Below are 24772 nucleotides of genomic sequence, written 5' to 3'. Positions count from 1 at the left end.
TGTAAGGCGTTAAAAAACACTGGTGAATCTACTGGATTATGTTGTGCTGAAGGCAAAGTAAAATTGCCACAATTGGTCCCACCACCAGATCCTTATCGCTCTTTAGTTTCTGGGATTGGAAATGATTCTAAGCACTTCTTGACCAACATTCAGAAATATAACAACTGTTTCCAGATGACATCATTTGGTGCTACACATATTAAACAAGACAATTTCATGCCCACTTTCAAGGTATTATATAAGAATATTTTTTTATATTATTCAAGTTTGTACTAAAATATATATATCGGAAATAATTAATGGACAAATTTTTAAAAATTACAGATACAAGGACAAATTTATCACTCACTGGGAACTCTTTTACCACTACCTGATGCAGATCATCAATTTTTACAAATTTATTTTATGGGCAATTCAGATGCGGAAATTAATAATCGTTGTGCTCACAATCCAACAGTGAAGAGAACCATTGTCCAACAATTACAAATGTTTCTTCATCAGTATAACAATTTAGTAAACATGTTCAAAATAGCATTGGATCGGATGCCATCTGATAGCCATAATATTATTATTCGAGCTGACAAAACACCTGCCGGTGAACACACAAGGAGGTTCAATTCACCTACTATTGATGAAGTGGCTGTTGTCATTGTGGGAGAAAATTTACAATCTAGAGATATTGTGCTTCATCGTCGGAATAGTAATTTAAAACGTGTATCTGAAACACATAGGAGTTATGATGCACTACAATATCCTTTGATATTCTGGCAGGGGGAAGATGGATACCATTTTAATATCAAAATGGTAAATCAAGTAACAGGTAAATGAATTGAACAAGATTAAATACTATTTTTAAATTGAATTCATCTAAGTAACAATTTAAACATTTATCATTTTTGATTGCAGGTGCTGAAACCAACAAAAAAGTTAGTGCTATGAATTTCTATTCATACAGACTCATGATCCGTCAAGGTGAAGTAAATCATATTTTGATGTGTCAACGACTTTTTCATCAGTTTGCAGTTGATATGTATGTCAAAATTGAGACTGAACGATTGACATACATCCGTTTAAACCAACGACGGCTTCGGTCAGAGGAATACATCCATCTCCGCGATGCTGTAAATGCTGATGGCAATGTGAATAATGTAGGAAGAATGACAATTTTGCCAGCTACTTATATAGGAAGCCCACGCCACATGCATGAATATGCTCAGGATGCTATGTCATATGTTAGGCATTATGGCCGCCCAGACTTATTTGTTACATTCACATGTAACCCAAAATGGTCCGAAATCGAGTAGGAATTACTACATAGCCAAACACCAGTTGATAGACATGACATAACTGCCAGAGTTTTTAAACAAAAATTAAAATCTCTCATGAATTTCTTAATAAAGCATTGTGTGTATGGCCGAGTCCGTTGTTGGATGTACTCTGTAGAATGGCAAAAGCGTGGATTGCCACATGCGCACATTTTAGTCTGGTTAGTGGACAAAATAAGGCCAGATGAGATTGATTCCATAATTTCAGCTGAAATCCCAGATGAAATAGTTGACCCAAAATTGCATGCAGTAGTTACCAAACACATGATACATGGACCTTGCGGACATTTCAACTACAATTCACCCTGTATGGTCGACGGTAGGTGTTCCAAGCGATACCCAAGAGACCTGCTTGCTGAAACCATAACGGGAAATGATGGATACCCATTGTATCGTCGGCGATCAGTTGCGGACAGTGGGCGATCGGTAGTTGTGAAGGTAAGGGGACAAAATGTTGATGTAGACAATCGTTGGATTGTGCCATACTCGCCAATATTGTCCAAAGCTTTTGAGACTCACATCAATGTGGAATATTGTAATTCTGTGAAGTCGATAAAGTACATATGTAAATATGTTAATAAAGGTAGTGATATGGCTGTCTTCGGTGTAACCAATGCAAATGATGAAATATCACAGTACCAGATGGGTCGCTATGTAAGTAGCAACGAAGCTATTTGGCGTATATTTTCATTTGCGATCCATGAAAGACACCCTACAGTAGTCCATTTGGCAGTCCATTTAGAAAATGGTCAACGAGTTTATTTTACTGAATCTAACGCGGCAGACAGGGCGGCACATCCACCGTCGACAACATTAACAAGTTTCTTCACAGTCTGTCAAACTGATGATTTTGCTCGCACTTTGCTGTATGCTGACATGCCACGCTATTACACATGGAACGCATCATCGAAATCGTTTCAGCGTCGAAAACAAGGAACACCAGTTGAAGGACATCCAAATGTATTTGCTTCAGATGCTCTGGGTCGCATCTACACAGTACATCCAAATAACGATGAATGTTATTATTTGCGGTTGTTGTTGGTGAATGTTCGTGGTCCGACATCGTTTAAACAACTGAGAACAGTTAATGGACAGCTGTGTGCGACTTACCATGAGGCATGTCAACTATTACATTTACTTGAGAACGATTCGCACTGGGATGATACGCTCAAGGATTCCGTAATATCTTCGTCGCCGCATCAAATTCGTACATTGTTTGCGATTATCATATCGACATGTTTCCCCTCGAATCCAAAAGATTTGTGGGTTAAGTATAGAGATGACATGTCTGAGGATGTTTTGCATCGTGTGCGCCGTCAAACTTTGAATCCTACACTACAAATGACTGAAGAAATTTACAATGACACATTGATCATGATAGAAGATATGTGTTTATTGATGGCAAAGAAAGTATTGTTGTGTTTGGGAATGACAGCACCCAATCGTCATTTGCACGATGCATTAAACCACGAGTTGCAAAGAGAACATCAGTACGACATTGAAGCATTGGCCGAAACAGTTCGTACAAATGTTCCACAATTAAATCAACAACAAAGAATTGCGTACGACACTTTGATAGAAGCTGTGAACAGTGGATCTGGTGGAATTTATTTCCTTGATGCTCCCGGAGGAACCGGAAAAACGTTTTTAATTTCATTGCTTTTAGCGAGGATCAGATCGCGAAATGATGTTGCTCTAGCGTTGGCTTCATCTGGAATAGCTGCAACTCTGCTAGAAGGCGGGCGAACTGCACATTCTGCCTTGAAATTACCACTAAACATGCAAATCACCGAAACACCAATTTGCAACATCGCCAAAAATAGCGCAATGGCCAAGATCCTACAGGTATGCAAATTGATTGTTTGGGATGAATGCACAATGGCCCATAAGAGGTCACTGGAGGCACTGGACAGAACGTTGAAAGATCTTCGTGACAACCAAAATATTTTCGGTGGGGCCATGATTCTGTTGTCAGGTGATTTTCGTCAGACTCTTCCAGTTATTCCCCGATCAACTGTTGCTGATGAACTAAATGCATGCCTAAAATCATCAAATTTGTGGCAGTACGTAAAGACACTCCACTTAACAACTAACATGCGAGTATTTTTGCAACAAGATGAAACTGCAAATGTGTTTGCGAAGCAGTTGTTAGACATTGGAAATAATAAAGTTGCAGTGGACACCTCGACCGGATTCATCACATTACCTATAGATTTCTGTCACATCACAGAATCAAAAGTGGAGCTTATTCAGCGAGTTTTCCCAGATATAGCGCAAAAGTTCAATAACCATAATTGGCTGGGTGAACGAGCAATATTAGCAGCGAAAAATAAAGATGTCGAGGATCTTAATGCGACAATTCAGAATTTTCTTCCAGGACAGTTGATTTCCTTCAAATCAGTCGACACCGTAATGAACCAGGATGACGTAATCAACTATCCCACTGAGTTCTTAAATTCACTGGAATTGCCTGGATTACCACCTCACAATTTGCAGTTAAAAGTAGGATCAGTTGTCATCATGCTGCGTAACATTAATCAACCTCGACTATGCAATGGAACAAGACTGGCTGTGAAAAGACTGATGAATAACGTCATTGAGGCGACAATCATAAAAGGAAAATACAAAGGAGAGGATGTCTTGATCCCGCGGATACCGATGATTCCAATGGACTTACCATTCGATTTTAAACGTTTACAATTTCCAGTACGTCTGGCCTTTGCGATGAGCATAAATAAATCGCAAGGACAGTCGTTAGAAGTTTGTGGAATCAACTTGGAGTTTCCCTGTTTCGCGCATGGACAATTATACGTCGCGTGTTCGCGCGTCGGAAAACCGTCTTCTTTGTTTATTTACGCACCACAAAACAAAACAAAAAATATAGTTTATGAGAAAGCTTTAAATTAATTAACAGACTGTATTTTAACCGGGTGTGTCTGTGAATATCAAATTTAAACCTTATAAATAGCCAGTATTTCAGGAAAACTCTGTTTTCTAAGTAAGCAACATGATGTATCGTATTAAATACGGATTCGATTTGTTTGTTTTAAAATCATTTTATACAAAAGATTAGGTCTTTTATTTATCGATGAGGCAGTACGAAGCCTGCCGGGTCAGCTAGTTAAAGATAAAATAGGTTATATTTACTGCTTATACATGAATGTCAAACGTCTGTAAAAGCATAAAGAGTCATGAGACACATTAAACAATTTTTATTTACAAAGTTGCGAGTCTCAAATAGCTAAAAGACGTCACTCAGAAGTCACGTCTGCGGAAGACTGTGAATGCGGCTAATTCGCCTGCCGCGGGTGGCGCCGAGGCCGAACGAGGGCACTCTACACCGCGCCACTGAATGCACGTTGACCCCTTTACGGACGCTTGTGTTGTGTTAAGTTTTAATTTTTAATGACATCTTCATTTAACTTAGCGAACGCCATGGTTAATGGTTAATTATTATTGCTATTAACGTTCGGATAAGATTCCTACGTGGAACAAACCGTACTAATGAATGTTGTCCTCCTCTACAGCAGTGAATCTGTGGATATTGGTTGATCTTAGTGGAAAACGGTGCTGAAGCAGTCCAAGTATAAACACGTGTAGACCATTCTCTCAAAATTGATGAAGAGTCTTACCAACATGCAACTGCTATGTTATGTAGAAGAGAACTTTCTAAAATTAAGTAACGATCGACTCCGGAGCGCTCATTTGAAGCATTGTTTTATTTATACATTTAATAATTTTTAATACTTGAAAAATTCATTCTATTCTCTGCCAAGCGATTCAAGAGGTGCGAGGAATCTTGCAGTTGGAAGCTTTTCGGTAGACACAAAAACAATTTCTGGCCGCTCATATTATGTATATCAGTAAACTACTCCACTCAATTTAAGACTCGAGTCTTTCTTACTCAGAGATAATAAACGTCTTGGCCTGCTTTCACCTGTTTGCAATAAAAGCTATATCTTTTCTTAAGTCTATTTAGAACCTTGGCATTTGATAACGAGGTATTACATGAAAAACAGAAAAAGCGGTAGTTAGAGAAGTCTTCGGCCCTTTCATTCATATAATGGTAGTAGCACTTTTCTCTATGTCGATTTTCAATGAAAAGATTATAAGAAATATAAATCATCTGTCTAAAGCTTTCAAATTCAATGTTGGATAATTAATTATTGAAAAAAATGTACCGAATAGGCAAATGAACAAAACATAGAAATGCTTAAAGTGTTTTGGACGTCAATTAAAGTTGAAATAAGGAAGCTTTTCATCTGACTAAAATATTTCCGTACACAAGTTGCGCATTTGCTATGCATATTACAAAGGTCTGTTTTGAATAAGTTCCTATAATTTATACGTATTCATTCCAGTTTCATTTCATGGGATGCTCACATCACATCAGACATCAGTCGGTATTAATGAAGACTGCTAAGAGAAAGACCTCTGATTCAAAGTCGCCTGATTAGAGACGATTTAAAAGTGAAACGAAATAATAATCATATACATTTATGGTTTGGGAAAGGTGAACAGCATAAACAGGTGCTTTAAAAGTGGTCCATTTTTATTTTCCAGTAATCGACAAATAAAACTTTAGGATGTAATGAATATTCGTTTTTAACCGACTTTAAAAGGAGGAGGTTTGTGAAGTCGACCGTATACATGCTGTTTTTAATAATAAATTATACGTCGAAATCGCGTCACACAGGCCTCAGTTTAAATAACAGTTGCTGTATTTTTGTATTCTTTTTTTATTTACATATTCTGTCCGACGCGTGCCGTGCCGAAATTCATTAAACAAACGGGACGAATAATAGGACGTAGGATTGTTGTACAGAAAAATAATGAATCGTGAAAATGGCTTCAGTTATACAGATCTAGTGTATGGATGTACAACGGAAGACTCTAATAATAATATTTCGTGAACAGTTTCCACGACATAAATATATTTGTATAAAAATATATTTATATGTAGTACCTAACTAGTAATTTTCAATCGGTTATGTCTCGGTGACAAAAGCTTATAACTTGAAAATACAATTTTGTTCTGACATGGAGTACCAGAATAGAAACGTGAAGCCAACTTGTCGAGGACATCTTTGGTAACGGATGGTGTTGACACTATGGCCAAGCTTCTAATTCAAAAAAGTTAAATAGTAGTATAACATATATCAAAAACCTCAGCAAAGCGGTGCTCTACGGGATGAAAAACTTTATAACTTGCATTTTTTTTACTTTAACTAGTCAGGCAGCTGCCAGATATCAAATTATTGAAACATTTAAAGTCGTATATAATTCAATATAAAAGCTATCACTGAATCTCATTACGTCGAGGTCTCCCGGACAGAGATTGCTACTTTAAGATGCAGATTAGTAATTTGACCTGGAAACCGAAATGAGTTGAGGAATTATTTCATTAAACATTTTTTTGGTCGGTTGTGGTCGCGTTAAAAGCCCAAGCGGTTTCATTAATATGAATAAATTTATAAACTCCAGAGCTATAACTTCAGTAGCGAAGGACATTAGTTCAAGTACTGTATGTTTTATTTAAATGATTATTCTGACTGTTATAGAAATTTTTCGTTTATATTGTAAGCATAAAAAGTTGTATCAGATATAAGTTCAATGTTTGATCCTAAAATATTTACGAAATCTTTTAAGAGGGATCAATGTAAACCATAAATAGTTTAAAGACATCCTGGAACCAAGGATTTTTTTGTTGTATCAATAACGTATAATATTGTATACTAATAATAACGTTGTAATAATAACATGATACGTTCCAAGTTAATTATCTATCAGAAAACGTGATTGTGTATGCAATCAATATTTCTTGTGTGTCTTGTAAGCGGCTGAGGGGATGTTTTCTCCGCTACGAAATGAAATTAATGAGGTGTGTTCCATATGCCTTTTATATCACATACATGCGAGTATTCTGCCTGGTGATTACAAGTCATGTGATCTTTGCCTTATTTGAAGTTAGTATTTTTTCGTCACCTTTCGACTTTAAGTACACTTTATAAAATGTCCTAACTTTAATGATTTTATATATTGTAGTTACATATGTATGTTACGAAATCACTATTTTGCTAAAGGAAAAAAGGAAAGATATGAAAATAATCTTTTTCTTCTTAGCAAAAGCTCTCATTTTAACTAGATATGGATGTTAAAGCTACCTAAAGTTGGCAACTTTTTGTCAATTATTCAGAGTTTCTATTGTTCATTTTCAAGGGATGCTCACTTTTCATCAAGCGATCGCGTTCTGTGTGTTCTACCCTTGATATACAAATAAAAAACAAAACTCCCACATAAGATATTCCTGGCCCAATATAGATATAATTATCTCTGGTGATTTTTTGGAGCTTTCAAGGCAAAAATTTATACTACGAATTTTTTTTTTATGAATACTCACGAAAGTCTTAGATCTCGTCATGTAATTTTTTTATTATATTAAAAAATGTGCTTTTACAAATAATTTTTGTTCACAGACGCAACAATAGCGTGGAAAACTAGTCGGTGCGAATAAGGAGTTAGACAATACTGCTCGTGAAACTCTATGGAACCAGTCCCTTCTCTACGGATAATTTATTAAAGTAAGTTTTCACAGAACATGGATTACAGTTTGAGTACTTGGTGCATGCTTGGCATTACAAAAATCTTTTTATATGGCCGCTCCAACAAGTTTCCCTGAAGACTATTTTAAGGGGTAAGGATACTAATAGTAACGGGAGCTGTATATTCTCTTACGACGTATCCCAATTTCCCCCCTTATTATGTAGATGCCCGCTGGCGACGGTGACCACTCACCATGTGATTGGCCTTCTAAGTTGTTTGCTCCTTTTTAACATAAGAGAACCTTCTTAACCAATACACTCTGCTGTTTTACTGTGAAATGCTTGATGTGGCCTCTTCATTAATTTTGTTAATTAAGTCTCAACGTGACGAAGCCTTTAAATATTGTACTCAATTAGAATTTAAAATTAAAATATTTCTTTTCTTAAATATTTTTATTCAAATTTTAATTAAATTCTATTGATAATTTTCATTCAAATATTAGCAATAAAAATAGTAATACCCTATGAAAGCTGCTTATTTAATTTGAATGTACAACGGCCTTTCTTAGGCAAATAGGTTTTACAGCAGGTACACCTACATATACAAGTTGCTTTCTTGATGGTTTTCAAGCATGCAGGAACTATTTCCAGCATAACGGTGTAATGATAGTGAAATTATAAGAAAAAAAGATTCGTCAATATTTTTTTATGAATTTTCAGCGTATTACAATATCATATTTATAAATAATTCATATTTGTAATAAATTTACTGATAACTATTTAATTCAGTCACATCGTCCGCCGAGTAATCATGGAGAATTTAACAATGAATGCTACCCACTTTCAATGACCGTATAATCTAAGTCAGTGTAGTGTAGACATGTGTGATGTAACGTGCAGGTAGGGGTGGTCGATGCCCCACGCGGCACCTGCGACTATGTCGGCTGCGCGCCACCCGCACTTCTATACGGTGGAGGTGGGCGACACGCGGTTCACCATCCTCAAGCGATACCAGAACCTGAAGCCCATCGGCTCCGGAGCGCAGGGGATTGTCTGGTGAGACGACCTCGTTACTGCACTTTACTAGAGATGTTCTCGATGAATTCTAACGCAGCCTTGTCTGTCAACTCTTTGACACTTCTCACGCTGTCGACTGTTCTCTCCTTAACAATTAGTTATATATGAATACAGCAATCTTTAGTCTTCCACACCTCCATATATCTGTTTTTGTTGTATATAGTTGGTTATGTTGCTATATTTTAGTTTATATAATGTAATGTTACTGTGTATTATTTGTTCTGTAATATTATTTTTCTTTTTCTTAATCGTCGTCATCTATTAAGCTGCTTCGAGCAGGTCGCCATGAAACCTCAATACCTTAATAAAATGCACGCTCGACTCCATCCGTCCGCTTCCACCGCTGCACTGCATTTCATATTTCAGCCTCAAACTGTCGGCTCCTCGAACCATGCTTGTCTGTGGGTTCTCTAGGACGATCACACTTGCAGCTCTTCCAGCTGTCATCATGAAGTTTACTTTCTCTTTATAGCTGATCCAGTTAGTATTAGCCGTAGCGATGGTTTATTACTCAGTAACGATCGGTGACTCGGTGTTCACGATACCGACGCGCTATACCGAGGTCGTGCGGCGCGGCGCCGGCGCTCAGGGCATGGTGTGGTAAGACAAGCTTCTGTCTCACCATCCCGCTTACTAACGTTGTATGTCTTATGGGAGAGCAGGGGGGGGGGCAGGCAGGATGTTCGGGTGCTTTTAAGGGGGGTTTTTGGATATGGAGGAACTGATTAAAGGATTGCCGATCTTTATAAAACAAAGAGAACATGAATATTTTTTATATCGTTTGATTTTAATTCTGTTGTATTTCCTTCATCAAACATAGGTACACGTTTTATTTTAAGAGTTTAATAGGACATTCTGTTGATTAAAACTTCGATCCTTAGTTCGTTTCTAAAGTATAGCTAAAAAAAATTCTCGAATCGGTTTTCTCCGATGAGTGGCTTAGCCAATTAGTTTATTTTAAAAAAGTAACAATTAATCCTTTTTGCGAAAATCATAATTGAATAATCGCCTCTTTATCAGAAATCCCGATCGTTTCAAATATTCAAATCAAATTTAATAAATCCTTGGCTAAGATCGCATCTCTAGCTTATAATAACTCGAGATTTATTGATCTCTAAGCCGCAAGTTTGTATTAAATTTAAATATGGTACTTATTAGGTTCTCGTTACGTCTTTTATGTTTCGTTATAATTTACCAACTTTCAATCCCAGTGCCTAGGTCTCTCACAAACTTACTTACAAAATAATGAATTGCTAATTGTGTTCCAACAAAATATTTTTTTTAATAAACTTACACTAAACAAAAGGAAAAACAAATAACCTAAGTTTAATAATTATCTTAAATATTGTTTTTTTTTTGTATACACTTACATAAAACATATTTATGTGTACAGTATTTATGCATGGCTTCATATTATGTCCATTTTAATTATATATATGTATATATGTATGTTTTGTGACGCGTCCTCGTCGATTCCCGTCCAAGCTGAGCCGTTTTCGATGCGGTTGATTCAAAGGGTAGGTTATATTTCCAGCGCCGCCTACGACACGGTGACGCAACAGAATGTCGCCATCAAGAAGCTGTCTCGACCCTTCCAGAACGTGACGCACGCCAAGCGAGCTTACCGGGAGTTCAAACTGATGAAACTCGTCAACCACAAGAATGTGAGTCTCACCTACGATGTAGAGTCGCTCTCTGGAAGCCAGGTGCCTAGCCAGTGTATCGAGGCACTGGCGTAGAGCTTAATAGATTCCTCGCATGACGTAAAATATGGCAATTCAAATCTATTTCAGATAATCGGTTTGCTGAATGCCTTCACTCCCCAGAAGAGTCTGGAGGAGTTCCAGGACGTGTACCTGGTGATGGAACTGATGGACGCCAACCTGTGCCAAGTCATCCAGATGGACCTGGACCACGAGCGGATGAGCTACCTGCTGTACCAGATGCTGTGCGGCATCAAACATCTGCATTTAGCCGGGATTATACACAGGGTGATCAGTTCATACGATTAGTGCGAATAAAATGTGTTCGTTAACGCCAGCCCATACCGATGAGCTCCGGAACGGAAGACGGGTTTAACATCATCGACGGCCTTGACGACAGCTTTACTCGATTTTTTAAACAAAACAAATTGCATATTCATTTATTGGCTTCAAAATAATATCTCTACCTACCTCCCAACACCTCCATATTTTCCATCGTAGATTTCTTTACGATTCATCGCTGTTCGATGGCTCGGTCTGTATGTAAAGCTTAATAATTCTCCTCACCCTCTATCAGAGATCAGTTTCATTGAAACATTTATAATGTGCTCCACCCAGGACCTGAAGCCGTCCAACATAGTGGTGAAGAGCGACTGCACTCTCAAGATCCTGGACTTCGGGCTGGCTCGCACGGCCGGGACTACGTTCATGATGACCCCGTACGTGGTGACGCGGTACTATAGGGCTCCCGAGGTCATACTCGGCATGGGATACACCGAGAACGTGGACATATGGTCGGTGGGCTGCATCATGGGGGAGATGATACGAGGAGGAGTCCTGTTCCCGGGGACGGACCATATCGACCAGTGGAATAAAATCATAGGTTTTTATTTATATTTAATACATTCGTCATGTTTTTTTTTTGTATATTAACATCTCAACGTTACGCCCGTCACGTTTCAGAGCAACTGGGCACTCCGTCGGCCGCGTTCATGTCACGTCTGCAGCCGACCGTCCGCAACTACGTGGAGAACAGACCTCGCTACACGGGCTACAGCTTCGAGCGCCTGTTCCCGGACATCCTGTTCCCGTCGGACTCCAACGAGCACAACCGACTCAAGGCCTCCCAGGCGAGGGACCTCCTGTCCCGCATGCTGGTCATCGACCCCGAGAGACGCATCTCGGTGGACGAGGCGCTGCTCCACCCCTACATCAACGTGTGGTACGACGAGGGAGAGGTCAACGCGGTCAGTAGCACTGGAGACAGTTTCAACCTCAGACGACTGAATCCTTGATATTTATTATAATCGAGTCCCTACGAGAGGTTCTTGTTGGCATTTTCTTTAAACCCAATTTATCAAGTGTAACCGAGTGTATGTTTGTGGGTTCTCGTACACGTGTTTCCACATCCACAGCCGGCCCCCGCCTCGTACGACCACTCGGTGGACGAGCGGGAACACACCGTGGAGCAATGGAAGCAGCTCATCTACCAGGAGGTGGTGGAGTACGCCGCGCCTCCGCCGCCGGCACACCTGCAGCCCCCGCCGGACCACGCGCAGCCCGCCCTCACCACATAGGTGAGAACGAGGAACACCGCGGACAGATACTGAATAAAGACAACAACTGATGACACCCCCCCTCCCCCTCCATAGGTCCCGGCCCCGCTGGCCGCCGCTCCTGCAGCCGGCGGTCGGACGACGGACTGATGTACATATATATAACTGTCGCGCGACAGCCGGGCCGACGCCGGGTCGACGTCGGGTCGGTTTCGTGTCGGTGACGTGTCGCCGTCGTCCCGCGGGTGTCACGTGGTGGATGTGATCTCGTGTATTGATTGTAGTCTCTTCCCGTTTCTGTATATGTATTTATATATTATATATATTAGAGCGTAAGTGATATCGTTCGGAGTCGTTCCTTTGTGATTTCGTTCCGGTCTCCGTGTGTTTGTGTTGCTCGTCTCATCTCAGATGCTTCTCCCGCCACGATGCCTGTGGATGTCGCTGTATGGTCGAGCCCGTTTCTTTTGCGTCGAGGAGTGCCTTTAGCAAATTGATAACTATTCGTGATTTAAAATAAATACGGACTGAATTTGATACGTTTAAATATTTTTGTAAATTTGAAATGAATCACGGAAGCGTGGCCCTGTTCTCAGAATAATCTTCGTAACGATAAGAGTCGGCGCCGAGCCCACTTCGTTATATTAATTTTAATCGTGCAATGTTTTTTATAATTTATCGAACTATGTGTAATGATCGTGAACAAGCGAAGGTCTATTTTCTGAGCCCATTTTGCCAATAACCGATAAATTTCTGGACGAATTAACTTCATTTCCTGCGCCACAGTCACGTCGACCAATCTAATGGTCGGAGCAGCACCTTCAAACAATTTGAGATTTTCGTGACGTTCACAGTCCCGGCGGTAAGTAGCTGCGTCGTTCATATTATATAACGATACGAGACGTAGATCGTAAGTACATTTTTACCTAATTAGTATATATTAGTTCGCCTCACGCGTTCACATCGCGGCGTCGGTTCTAACACTAGTCGGATGCCGGGTCTAGTCTAGATGTTCACGTGATATCATTCGCGATGTTGTAGCGTGATGTGTTCCATGAAAGTCCTCTTCCCGTACGGATGTGACGCGTGAGGTGCCTTCGTTGTCATAGGTTATCGTTTGAAACCTCACTAGGTGATATAAACTATATTATAAGTAAAACAGAGAATGTTGATAGTCTTATCGGATGGTTTCAGTAAATAGCACAATTTTTTAGCTATAGAATTAACTGAACGGCAATGTTTGTGAAGGTGACGTAAACTGAGCGGCGTCGGTCGTTACTCAGAGTATTGTTACCTCGCATCAAATGTGGATGACGATTAAATATATGAGAAGCAATAATATTACAGCTGTATTTACCCTTCCCGGAGCTCAAAATCTGTATCTTATTTATAAAACACATCAAGGACGTCTCAATAGATAGGTTTCTGTTGCACTGTTTATGGTATCCTGTTTACGCAGCTCTGATCGTAGAAATGTCACTTTACTTTTGTTCCATCTCGTAGATACACAATATTATGTAGAATGGAGTGTTTGCGACAAAGATATAGTAAATGCTATCCGTGTTTCATTTGCGCGGGAAATGTTTGTCAACTTGACATTTGAAAACCCTCCATACATTGTCTTTAGGTTTGACAATAGACAAATGAGACGTGTATCAAAATGCTACGTAATAATGTTTTTTTTTAGATCGGTCTATTGTCTCACCTGAAATAACATGTTCTAACTATGAAAGGTAACTGGAAAAAATCTATAAAAAATATAAAGTATGCAATAAAAATATATCTAAATAGATATAAGTGTAAATATAAATAAGCTAAATGGAACGAAAGTGAAGAGAACATGTGCTTTCTATAGGACATTCTTTTTATCGCTATAGTAAATAAATCACAACTGTACGTCCAAATTGTCCATTTATATGTTAACGTACCTATGCAAATTACAATAATGTAATCATTAGAAGGTATTTAGTGCACTTGGTAAAACAAGTTTTAAGGTAGTAGCAATGTTGACGCGGGCCGAGCGGCTTCTAGCGGTATTCAGTTGACACTTCGATAACCATCTAAAACAACTTATTTTTACTGTACACGTAAGTTATTTCATATTTTAACTGAATAAATCAAAATGGTTATATATAGAATGAGTTTCATTTTCCTAAACGTTTCTTTCTGATTCTATAAGCAAAATGTAATTATTATTTTTTTTAATTCCCGATTTTAATTTGTATATTAAATATTAATTGTATTATATATCCTTATATTTTTGATACCACTGAGAATTCTATTAGTAAAAACTTTAGGAAATATACACAATTGCAATAAAATATTGTGCTGACAAAATGAAAATGCCAAAGTTCAGTAACAGTATATATTAACAGCCAAAAATAAATACTTACGATAAACGGTATTTGGTGCAACCTTTACGGATACATAAAACTTTACATCTATAGATAATAAATATAAGACAAGAATTATAAAAATAAAAGAAAATTATACTCCAGTAATTTAACAACAAAAATAATGACAGCAGTTTTTTCTGCTGCAGTTAAAAACCATTTTCTTTCAAGTAACAAATACACTTCAAGTAACATATCCCTCATCACAACACACAACAACAACACAAACATCGGTAACTGTTGTCAATCTGTCAAAACAAACTTTAGATAAAGAAACCATTGAGATTCTTAAAAAAGGATTGAATTTTGCACCAGTGCCATCAAAATTACCGTTCGAAAACATTATCTGTAACGTTGAGGAATGTCTTCATAAAAATCAGGTCACGAAAGAAGAGTCTGAAGCAATCCAGCAGGATGTTTCGTATGTTCTGCGCCGGAGCAAATTGCCTCGACAAAATATCTCTCGTCAAGAATCGGTTGCACTCAAACAACTTCGCAACAATGAAGACCTGACTGTCCTCCGTGCAGATAAAGGGAACGCGACCGTAATAATGGATACGAGTGATTATGATAATAAAATAATCGAAATTCTTTCGGATAACTCTATTTATAAAAAAGTTAACAAAGACCCGACAACTAAAGTTTTAACAGAAACAAAATTTTTAATAAATAAATACAGTCCAAAACTCAATCTAGATATCAAATCACTCGTACCATCGTGTGCAAAACCTCCAAAATTGTATGGGTTACCTAAAATCCATAAACAGGATGTTCCATTACGCCCAATAGTAAGCCAGATTGACTCACCCACTTATAAACTGGCTAAATTTCTTTCAAAGATATTATCACCTCTCCGGGGCCACACAAAGTCATTCGTTAAGGATTCCTACCAGTTTGTCAAAGATTTAAAACACCTAAAATTGAGCGACAATGACAGTATGGTCAGTTTCGATGTACAGTCATTATTTACTAGTATACCTGTTCTTGACTGCATTGAGATTGTAAGAGGTAAGTTAAAGGATAACAATATGCCTGTAGAATATGCAGAGTTATTAAAGCATTGCCTAACATCTGGCTACCTCATGTGGAAGGATGAATTCTACATACAAGTAGATGGAGTTGCAATGGGTTCGCCGGTTTCTCCCGTTGTCGCTGACATATTCATGGAGGACTTCGAAGCGCGAGCCCTTTGCTCTCCTCCTATAACACCTTTAATATATAAACGGTATGTAGATGACACCTTCACAATATTAAATAAAAATAAAACATCTGCTTTTCTGAATCATCTTAATTCTATCAATAGTAAGATTCAGTTTACTATAGAATTAGAGGCAAATAATTCTTTAGCTTTCCTTGATATACTTGTCGTTAGGAATCCTGACAATACTTTGGGACATACTGTTTATAGGAAACCCACACATACGGACAGGTACCTCAATGGTTACTCACACCACCACCCTATCCAGTTAGCTACCGTTGGCAAATCTTTGTTACAGAGAGCCCAACATCTTTGTGATGCTGACCACCTAGAGGCCGAGCTGCAGCATGTTAAACATGCTCTCACCAGCAACAACCTGCCCGTGCCTCGCCAGCATCGCAAGAACCACCTGAAGCCACATTGGAACGACAACCTGCGATACTACCATACGTGAAGGGAGTTACTGACAGAATAGGCAACATCTTGAAGAAGGTTTCCATTAAAACTATTTACAAACCACATAAGAAAGTGAGCCAATTCTTGAGACCAATCAAGAGTAACATTCCTTTACAACAAGCGGGTGTATACAAACTCGATTGTGACTGTGGCTTGTCATACATTGGACAGACGAAGAGGAGCATCGGTACCAGGGTTAAAGAACACATCTCAGACATCAAAAACAGGCGCGCGTCGAAGTCAGCAGTGTGTGAACACACAATGGACAAACCAGGCCACTACATTCGTTTTGATAAACCTCAAATCCTCGCTCGGGAAGACAAATATATACCGAGATTAATTCGCGAGGCTATTGAAATTAAAAAACATCCTAATTTCAATAGAGAAGATGGCTGGAATCTATCAAACACCTGGGACCCCGTTTTTAAAAATATAAAATCCCATGTCCGTAACCACACCGCAGGACCTCAAGACACCGTGAGCGCATTTTGCCGGCATCCAGAGCGGTACGCCAGAAAATTAAGAAATCGATGGCGGTAGATGATAAATAACAAGGACCAACTGACAGACATTCACACCTCGTCTGCCCGTGATCACGGTTGCTGCAAAGTAACCGAAACGTCGGGATTATGTAGTTTTTAAATAATAAAAATCCGCGTAGTAAATCCGAATAATACTAGTTTTATTTAAACATATCCCTTTTAACATATAGAACTTCAGATAGAATCTGGATTTATGATATCTATTATCTATATTAGTATTACTAACTTGTATATTATTATACTCATACCCAGTAGACTGCTTTAAATGTTAAATAAGTTATCTCATTTAATAAAACTTTAATTTAAATACTAAACATTAGCTCTAAATAAATAATTAATACTAAAGTGTTTGCTCAGGGTAGATAAGATATGAGTTAAAAAGTCATTAGTAGGAAAAATGCTAGACAGCTTATTCTATAAATTTGATTAATGGCATTCCATAAAAGTTGTTAATAATTTAATGTTATAATTTTTTAATGTGTAAAATAAAAAAAATTGGTCGCTGGAAAGTATTTAAACTTACTGAAGTTTCAAAACCAAGGTATATATTTTTTTTGTAAGTTAACGTATATTTTTCTTATCGTTGCAAATATTTTATACATATCTTAATTTTGGTCGAAATATCTGTCAGATATTTGGAACTCTCACACCCAACAGTTTTCATCATCTTCTTCGTAGTTAAGCAGTAATTTATCAAACCAGAAATCTATAGCATAGACAATCCTGGCTATTTATTAGACCAGAAGTCCATAGCATAAACATTTTTTTTTGGTTAAATTCGTTCCATTCAGAACAGGCAAAGAGAACAAAGCCCATACAGCAATGTCTTTTGTACCATAGCATAAACAATAAAGTGAAAAGTACCAAATAAGCGTTGTGTCAACGTCAGGCGTCAATGCTCTTAAGATTTAATCAAAAATAGAAATTGAGAAACGTATTGTCAACAGAAGTACAATATATTAAATAAAAGGAAAACGCAAAATTTTGTTGTGAAATATTAATTAACAAAGATAACGTGCCATAAGGAAACGATAGATCTATGTGCAGTATTAAGTAATAGACTATCAAAATGTCTGAAAAGGAAAAATCAAAAGTAAACACGCAATCAAAACATTTACCTAAAGATGCGCAAGTGATCATGTCGATCATGAAGGAAATAGGAATTATCCACTACGAACCAAAGGTTTTGAATCAGCTCTTGGAGTTCACTTACAGATACGTTACATCAGTATTGGAGGATGCGCGCGTTTTTGCAAATCACGCTAAAAAGAAAAACATAGATCTCGACGATGTCAGGCTCGCGGTTCAGATGCAACTGGACAAGTCCTTCACAAGCCCACCTCCCAGGGAAGTGTTGTTAGAACTGGCCAGAGTTAAAAATGTCAATCCACTTCCTTTGGTGAAACCGCATTGTGGATTACGATTGCCGCCAGATCGGTAAAAATAAACTTTGCTCATTAAAAGACATACTTTTAATTAAGAATTTTCTGAATTGTTTAAATATTCTTAAACTTTATTTTTAGTTATTGTCTGTCATCTTGTAATTATCGACTTAAACAGGCGACTAAGAAAGTAGTAGCGAAAGCGTCTATACCAGCAGCCCCAACCATCAAAACGGTCACCACACCTAAACCCCCTGGACAAAATGTCGTGGTGAAAAGGCCCACCGGTGCTATTGTTAATGTGACCTCTAAACCGACTTCAGCACCAAAGCCCGTGTTGAAGTTTACTTCCAGTAGCAAGGTGTTATAATAGACATACACAAATAATAAATGTTTTTGGGTATATGAGTTTCTATCTATACGTTTTTGCAGGTGGTTGCCAAACCAGCAGTCAGGGTAACTGCGGGACCTTCATCCCAAGGACCAGTCAAGATGGAAGTCGATGAGGTCTCACACAAACGGAAAAGGGATGAAGATGATTATGACATGTAGTCAAATTATAATAAGTCTATGTATTTTAAGTAAATATAAATACTAATTATGTTAAAATTACTTTCACATAATCCATTTTCACCACAGAAAGGGGGAAGCTATATTATCAAAAAATAACGAACTTTTCCAGTTTTTACATAGGGTCAATGAGATATCTTTATTAATAAAAGGTTTTTTATTGTAAATATTAGAAAGATATGTTTTATGAATATTTAACAGGATTCCAAATAGACTCGCCAGCAAAAAAAACATCCAAATATATATCTGTATATAAAAATGAGACAACAATCTCATAGTCTTCATTTCTTTTCATACTTGTAAAAGCCTTCTCCGCTCTTGACTCCAAGCTTCCCTTCCGAAACCAGTTTATTAAGGAGAGGGCTGGGTTTGAATAGGGGTTCTTCAGGGTATTTATTATGCCAGCCGTCTAAGATAAACTTGTTAGTGTCCAGACCTACATAGTCAGCTAACTCCAGCGGTCCCATCGGATAACCAGCACCTAACTTCATGGCCACATCAATGTCCCGAGCTGAAGCATCACCTGTCAAAAATTTTTTGTTAAAATATTTTAGCATTGTCAAGTTATAATATTTATTGATATTAATTAGCCGACCTCTCTCAAACAACCGAATCGCCTCAGCAATATACGGAACCAGAAGCCTGTTGACAACAAATCCAGGAGTATCTTTGCAAGTTATGCAGGTCTTGCCCACAGACTTGCCCCATTCCATCATGGCCTTGTAAGTATTGTCAGATGTTTTCTCACCACGAACCACTTCAAGTAGACGCATCACCGGCACGGGATTGAAGAAGTGTAGACCACCAAATCTTGCAACAAAAACTCTATAAACCTCATCTTGTGCCATGAAAGAAGCCTAAAATTTATTGAATACTAAATGTATTTCCCATCAGAATATGAACAACATGGTACTAACTACTAAGAACAAAAATAAAATATCATTAATATTATAAATATTAAATTTTAATAATAATTCAAAAAAATCCTAAAAAAATGGGAAAATTAAAAGTCTAAGATCCCGAAATGAAACGACCTTCACCGAGATGCTTATTTGATGAAACATATTTTATATTCAATGTAATATGTCAATAATTATATCGCACATGGGCTGCCTAATGGATCTCAGTCCAGGATATGACTAATTAATAATCGAAAAAAGATTTTATTTTTATATTTCACCGGTTTGACTGTCAAACAATTTCCATAGTAATCGAAAGTCTTAGATCTCGATCTTAGAAACATGGTGGCTCTGTCAGTTAAGAAAAATATATCCAATGATTTTAATAATTCATAATTTAATTGACAAAAAAAAAATCATAATTTTCACAATTATACATAGTAAATGTGACATTTTTCATTGATGCAAATATAATGTACACTTCGTATATATAATATTCATAATGCATTAATTTTGTTTTTTCTTAATTTGAATTAACATCACTTAAGTTTAAAAAATAACACATACACATATATATATATACATGTATGTATAAAATCTTACTTGTCTGTCCTCTTAACAACTGAAGAGATCTCATTGATAGAGAGGGAGGATGTGTTCGAGGCAAAGATTGTATGACCAGGAGCCACCTGCAAGGAGGTTTATATTATTAATATTTATATCAAATAGTATGACTTAAAATTGTATATTATCAATGAATCTTTAAACATAAGTTTTGGAGAAAATCATCCAAGACAAACTTTTATAGTATTTAGTTAGCATTATATCAAATTTGAAAAACGATAATGTTATAAAATATGTCATCCCTTTTCAATAAACCACTTCTGATTTATAGTAACAATATTTGCAATTAAAGATTGTTGAATTGGGAATGAGTAATCTTAATTTTCTTACTATCCCGATAATTTAGTTGATTGGTATATTAAAAATATTTGTTGGAGTTTAATAATCATTGATTACCGCATCAAGCTTTTTGAACAATTGGTGTTTTACATCCATGTTTTCAACGATTGCCTCCACAATCAAATCAGCTTCTTGGCTGGCTGCCGCAGGATCTGTATTGGTTTTTATTCTAGCAATAGCCTCAGCAACAAACTTCTCACCATCCTGAGGTTGTCTTTATAAATCTTCTTAGCGACTCTATTCAGATTGTCGCTATTGATTTTTGAGATTTAGCTAACACATCAGAGCTAACGTCCACTAAGGTCACATTTTGACCAGCTTGTGCTGCTACCTGCATCGTTTAAATAAAAATATAAAGTTTGGAATATTTAGGAACATATATTAATAATAATATTATGATATAACTTTTCCTAAAATTGGTTAAAAGATATTTTTTTTAAGTACCTGAGCAATTCCCGAACCCATGAGCCCTCCGCCAATGACGGTTACATTTTTAATAGCACTCTGTACAGCAGAAGATCTTGAAAAATTTCGCGTTATTATGCCAAATTGATTCATTTTGAACAAATTAATATATGAGCGATCTTAACAAAATCTACAACTCAACTGCAATCGGTTTACTGACCGGTTGTTTGTTGAACATTGATAAGTATTATAACGAAGTTCCAAAGGTCAAATCACGCAAACTTTCAAAATCAGCTGAGTGTATATTGAAAAAAATTATATAGGTATGTTATGAAATCCAACCAAAATTGCCTGATTTAGGAGAAAGATTTACTTTAAAAAGTATAAAATTATCATAATGTTAAATATGAATCATAGACAAGACATGAAACAATTTGGTTATGATGGTCGATGGACATTGGACAGTTTAATCGTTATATTTCGTGCACTAATTTCACATAGCTGTAGGTGAAATTTGCATTTTTGCTATGTATATCTATAAATACTTCATGTTGGCTAATGAATTATGATTCTATTTAAAAAATTATACATTAATTTCCCTGTAAAACAAAGAATAAGATGTAATATGTAATAAAAGATTCTTCATTAACATATGTAACAATTTAGAACTATTATGTTTGATGCCTTCAGGATAGTTAAAATTCTGTTTGTACCCTTAACTCAAGTTTGTTTCGTCACATACCAAAAGTTATAAAAAAAAACCATCAGGTTATGTTAGATGCAATGGTTTCACAAGAATCAAAACCATATAATACCCTTATGTTAATGGAATGCTTAAATGAATATAGAATGTCATTGTTAAAAAAATTGCAAAGATAAAGTTTCAAGAAATGATTAAAATATTTGTTAATTATGTATCGATCGAAAGACTTCGTACAATACCTATAACTCTTAAAAATAACAACTAGCATCGCTCTTTCTCTTCAAATTATTTTCACTTATGTCAGCTATAATTTTAAAGGGTAATACAAGTTTAAATGGTATATAATACATGTATGTTTTATTAAACTTAGAAAAGAGAAACTATTACAAGAACGTATGTTCAAAACAGTTTTATTCTGGAAAAATATTTTTCACCCCTCACCGGTTTGGGGGTCAGATTTTTTGTATATGTATTTCACAATAAGTAATAAAGGATTTCGTAAAATTTTTCGTTTGTATCTCAATCACTTTACTTCTTTTCCGCAAATCCTAGAACATTGGAATGCTGCCCCGCAGTCCCTAAATAAGAAGTTATTATTTTATACAATCGTAAATCAATTTAATATACCATCTTAAACTTTTTACCTTGTAAGGGCAAAGGCACATATTACGTAAATCCTTATTTTGCTTCAATGCTTATTGAAACAGAATTCTGTTATTTCTTTATAATATAAAAGTTAGAACATTAATTACTAAGTGTTTTATATTACTTAATATATTTAGAAGAGAGAAAGAAGAAATGATCCACAATTACGTAAGCCACTCACACGAAAGCGTTTAACCCTCTGGGAAGTGCACCAGTATTGTGTTAGGGGCATGGCATGGCAGAGGTTGGGGAATGTTTTCGGCATTCTCGTAGTTCACCAAAATTGCGTAACAAATCCTTGGTGGAATTTTATCGTGTACGTCATCCATTCCATCTGGAAATAGGTGGTTGGCGTATATTTTAATTATTATTTGGTTTATTTTAATAAGTGAATTTTTGAAAAAAGACAAATATACTTTTGTCACAAAATTATGCTGATAGATTGTTTTTTTACAGAACTATGGCTATTTCTTAGCACATCTATACAAAAACCGAGCCATCGACTTATTCAAATGGGTCATGTGACTACATGTTGAGTTATGTTGAATGTAAAGTTTGTGTTGGTTTTGTTAGTTATAAAATTTTAACTATTTTTTGTTTTAGGAATCTTATTCATGATGATTATTGAATTTTTTTCGCTGCTTTTCGTTTGCTTTCGTGTTTGTTAGGAGTTGTTTTGAGTGTTAGATGATGAGTGAGAGAGAGTATGATGATGGGGGGGGGTCCCCGGGGGGAAATACCGGGAGATGAATGAGAGTGTGCGTGCGGATGACTCAATGTCATCGCGCCCGGAATCGGTGTTAGGAGCCAAACGTCTGTTCTCGGACGTATCTGGTTCGGACATTGAGACCGGGGGTGGGATGTTTCGGGGTCCGGTAGTGTCGGGAAGGCGGGGCCGCGGCCGTACGCTGGCGAGAGCCCGCAAGTTTTTAAGGGAAAGGAAGGAGGAGGAGTTGCCTTCGACTCCTGCCTAGAAAAGAGGCTCCGAAAGGAGAGTAACGGGGGTGGGAAGGCGAAAAGGAAGGGGAGAGAGCTCCCTTTGGACCTGGAAGCAATGGGGACGGAGGCGATAAAGGTCGAGGCCGAGAAAAGCCTCGACCTTATCAAAGAGTTGGTGGGAAAGAGTAGTAACCTCAAAGGGGGCTACTCGTCCCGAATTATGACGGCCTCTGCCTTCCTGAAGGAGTCCCTGGATGCGCTCGTATCGCGCACCGAGGCTGAAGAGACCCACCGCCTCAGAGACGACATTGGTCGGCTCCAGAGGGAGAACGCGGATCTCAAAAAAGAGGTACGCGCTCACCGTCTCCAATACGAGGAGATGATGAGGGAGAGGGCAGCGGCGGTAACGGCAGGCGGGCCGGTCGGCCAGGACCAGCTCCAGGCGCTTGAAGCAAACATCGCCAGGTTGGTGGGCAACCTGGTGGATGGACGGCTGACCGCGTTGGATTCCCGGCTTAGGCGGGAAGAGGTCGCCCGCCCTCCCCTGGCGGGAAATAACTCGGCCGTCGCCGTGGCTGCCAGAAAGGCGATCCGCCAGGCGGCCATACAAAGAGGGGCCAAATCCTCAGCCCCTTTACTGGCGTCACCGGCACCGGTAATATAAGTGTCGGAGGATGATTTCCCTTCCCTCCCTGCACCCTCCAAGGGGAAGGCCAAGAAATCAAATGGGGGGAAGGAGGTTGCCTGGACCGCCGTCGGTCCATCCACCTCCGGTGAAAGGGCTGAGGCGATAACTGCCGGGGCCGGGGCCGTTGCGGCAGGGTGGACGGAGGTGATCCGCCGCAAGGCCCCCAAAACGAAAGAAGTGGTGACGGTACCCAAAACACCGGCGCCACAACCAAAAAAGAAGGTGGGCCTTAAGGAGGGCCCCAAGAAAGTGGCGCTCCCACGCTCACAGGCCGTAATGTTACGGCCTGAAGCAGCGGCCAAGGGGGCGACCTACTTGTCGGTCCTCTTAAGGGCCGAGAGGGAGGTAAATACGAAGGAGCTGGGCATCGGGCCCCTGAAAATCCGTTCATCGGCAACAGGGGCCCGCATCATCGAGGTGCCCGGCTTAGCCAGCGCGGACAAAGACGACGCTTTGGCCGCTAAGCTGAAGTCTTTGCTGGCGGAGGAGGCGGAGGTGTCGAGGCCCGTGAAATTCACGGACGTAAGAGTAACGGGCCTCAACGACGCGACGACCGCGGACTGGCTGATAGCCGCGGTCGCGCAGTAGGGGGGCTGCACTGAGGCCTGACCTGGGGGTCGCAGCACAGGCTCCGCCCTGGTGGAGGTGCCGGCTGCAGCGGCTAAAAAGCTGCTGCAGCTGGGCAGCCTGTCAGTCGGGTAGAGCTAGGTGCGGCTCTCGCATATGGAGGCACGACCCAAGCACTGCTTCAAGTGCTTGGGAACGAGGCACGTCGCGGCCGCGTGC

General features: G+C 38.5%; 5 protein-coding genes across 9 annotated transcripts in view; 4 read left to right on the top strand and 1 right to left on the bottom strand.

Annotated features, from left to right (window-relative positions):
• Positions 1-14341, top strand: part of LOC116771229 (stress-activated protein kinase JNK) — a 69487-nt gene extending 55146 nt beyond the window's left edge. For 3 of the 5 annotated variants that reach the window (XM_061523167.1, XM_032663026.2, XM_061523168.1), the window contains 7 exons: positions 7802-7906; positions 8768-8923; positions 10479-10608; positions 10738-10935; positions 11266-11530; positions 11611-11894; positions 12063-14341. In XM_061523167.1, coding sequence (XP_061379151.1) covers positions 8781-8923; positions 10479-10608; positions 10738-10935; positions 11266-11530; positions 11611-11894; positions 12063-12224 — 1182 coding nt within the window. In that variant the 5' untranslated portion in view covers positions 7802-7906; positions 8768-8780 and the 3' untranslated portion in view covers positions 12225-14341. The remainder of the gene's footprint in view (positions 1-7801; positions 7907-8767; positions 8924-10478; positions 10609-10737; positions 10936-11265; positions 11531-11610; positions 11895-12062) is intronic. The other 2 variants (XM_032663027.2, XM_061523169.1) reach the window with 2 other exon arrangements.
• On the top strand, positions 116-1304 carry LOC133319338 (uncharacterized). Its single transcript, XM_061523344.1, has 3 exons — positions 116-231; positions 325-820; positions 907-1304. The coding sequence occupies exons 1-3, from the start codon at positions 175-177 to the stop codon at positions 1302-1304; spliced, it is 951 nt and encodes a 316-aa protein (XP_061379328.1). The 5' UTR covers positions 116-174.
• Positions 1590-5782, top strand: LOC133319318 (uncharacterized). The gene is made up of 2 exons (XM_061523277.1): positions 1590-4031; positions 5687-5782. The coding sequence occupies exons 1-2, from the start codon at positions 1590-1592 to the stop codon at positions 5780-5782; spliced, it is 2538 nt and encodes an 845-aa protein (XP_061379261.1).
• Positions 14342-17734: 3393 nt separating the features above from the next.
• On the top strand, positions 17735-18783 carry LOC116771231 (transcription initiation factor TFIID subunit 9). The gene is made up of 3 exons (XM_032663030.2): positions 17735-18229; positions 18316-18535; positions 18607-18783. Exons 1-3 carry the CDS (start codon positions 17862-17864, stop codon positions 18724-18726), a joined length of 708 nt encoding a protein of 235 aa, XP_032518921.2. The 5' UTR covers positions 17735-17861; the 3' UTR covers positions 18727-18783.
• A 99-nt stretch (positions 18784-18882) lies between these two features.
• Positions 18883-21393, bottom strand: LOC116771230 (hydroxyacyl-coenzyme A dehydrogenase, mitochondrial-like). The gene is given in 7 exon segments (XM_032663029.2): positions 18883-19267; positions 19340-19554; positions 20247-20332; positions 20664-20806; positions 20809-20859; positions 20862-20937; positions 21051-21393. Coding segments are annotated over 7 exon segments (927 nt in total). The 5' UTR covers positions 21165-21393; the 3' UTR covers positions 18883-19025.
• Between the last annotated feature and the right edge of the window lie 3379 nt (positions 21394-24772).

This window comes from Danaus plexippus, chromosome 17 (genome assembly GCF_018135715.1).
Source record: "Danaus plexippus chromosome 17, MEX_DaPlex, whole genome shotgun sequence".
NCBI lineage: Eukaryota > Metazoa > Arthropoda > Insecta > Lepidoptera > Nymphalidae > Danaus > Danaus plexippus.
The sequence above is the reverse complement of the archived record's forward strand: the minus strand, read 5'-3'. Positions and strand labels throughout refer to the sequence as shown.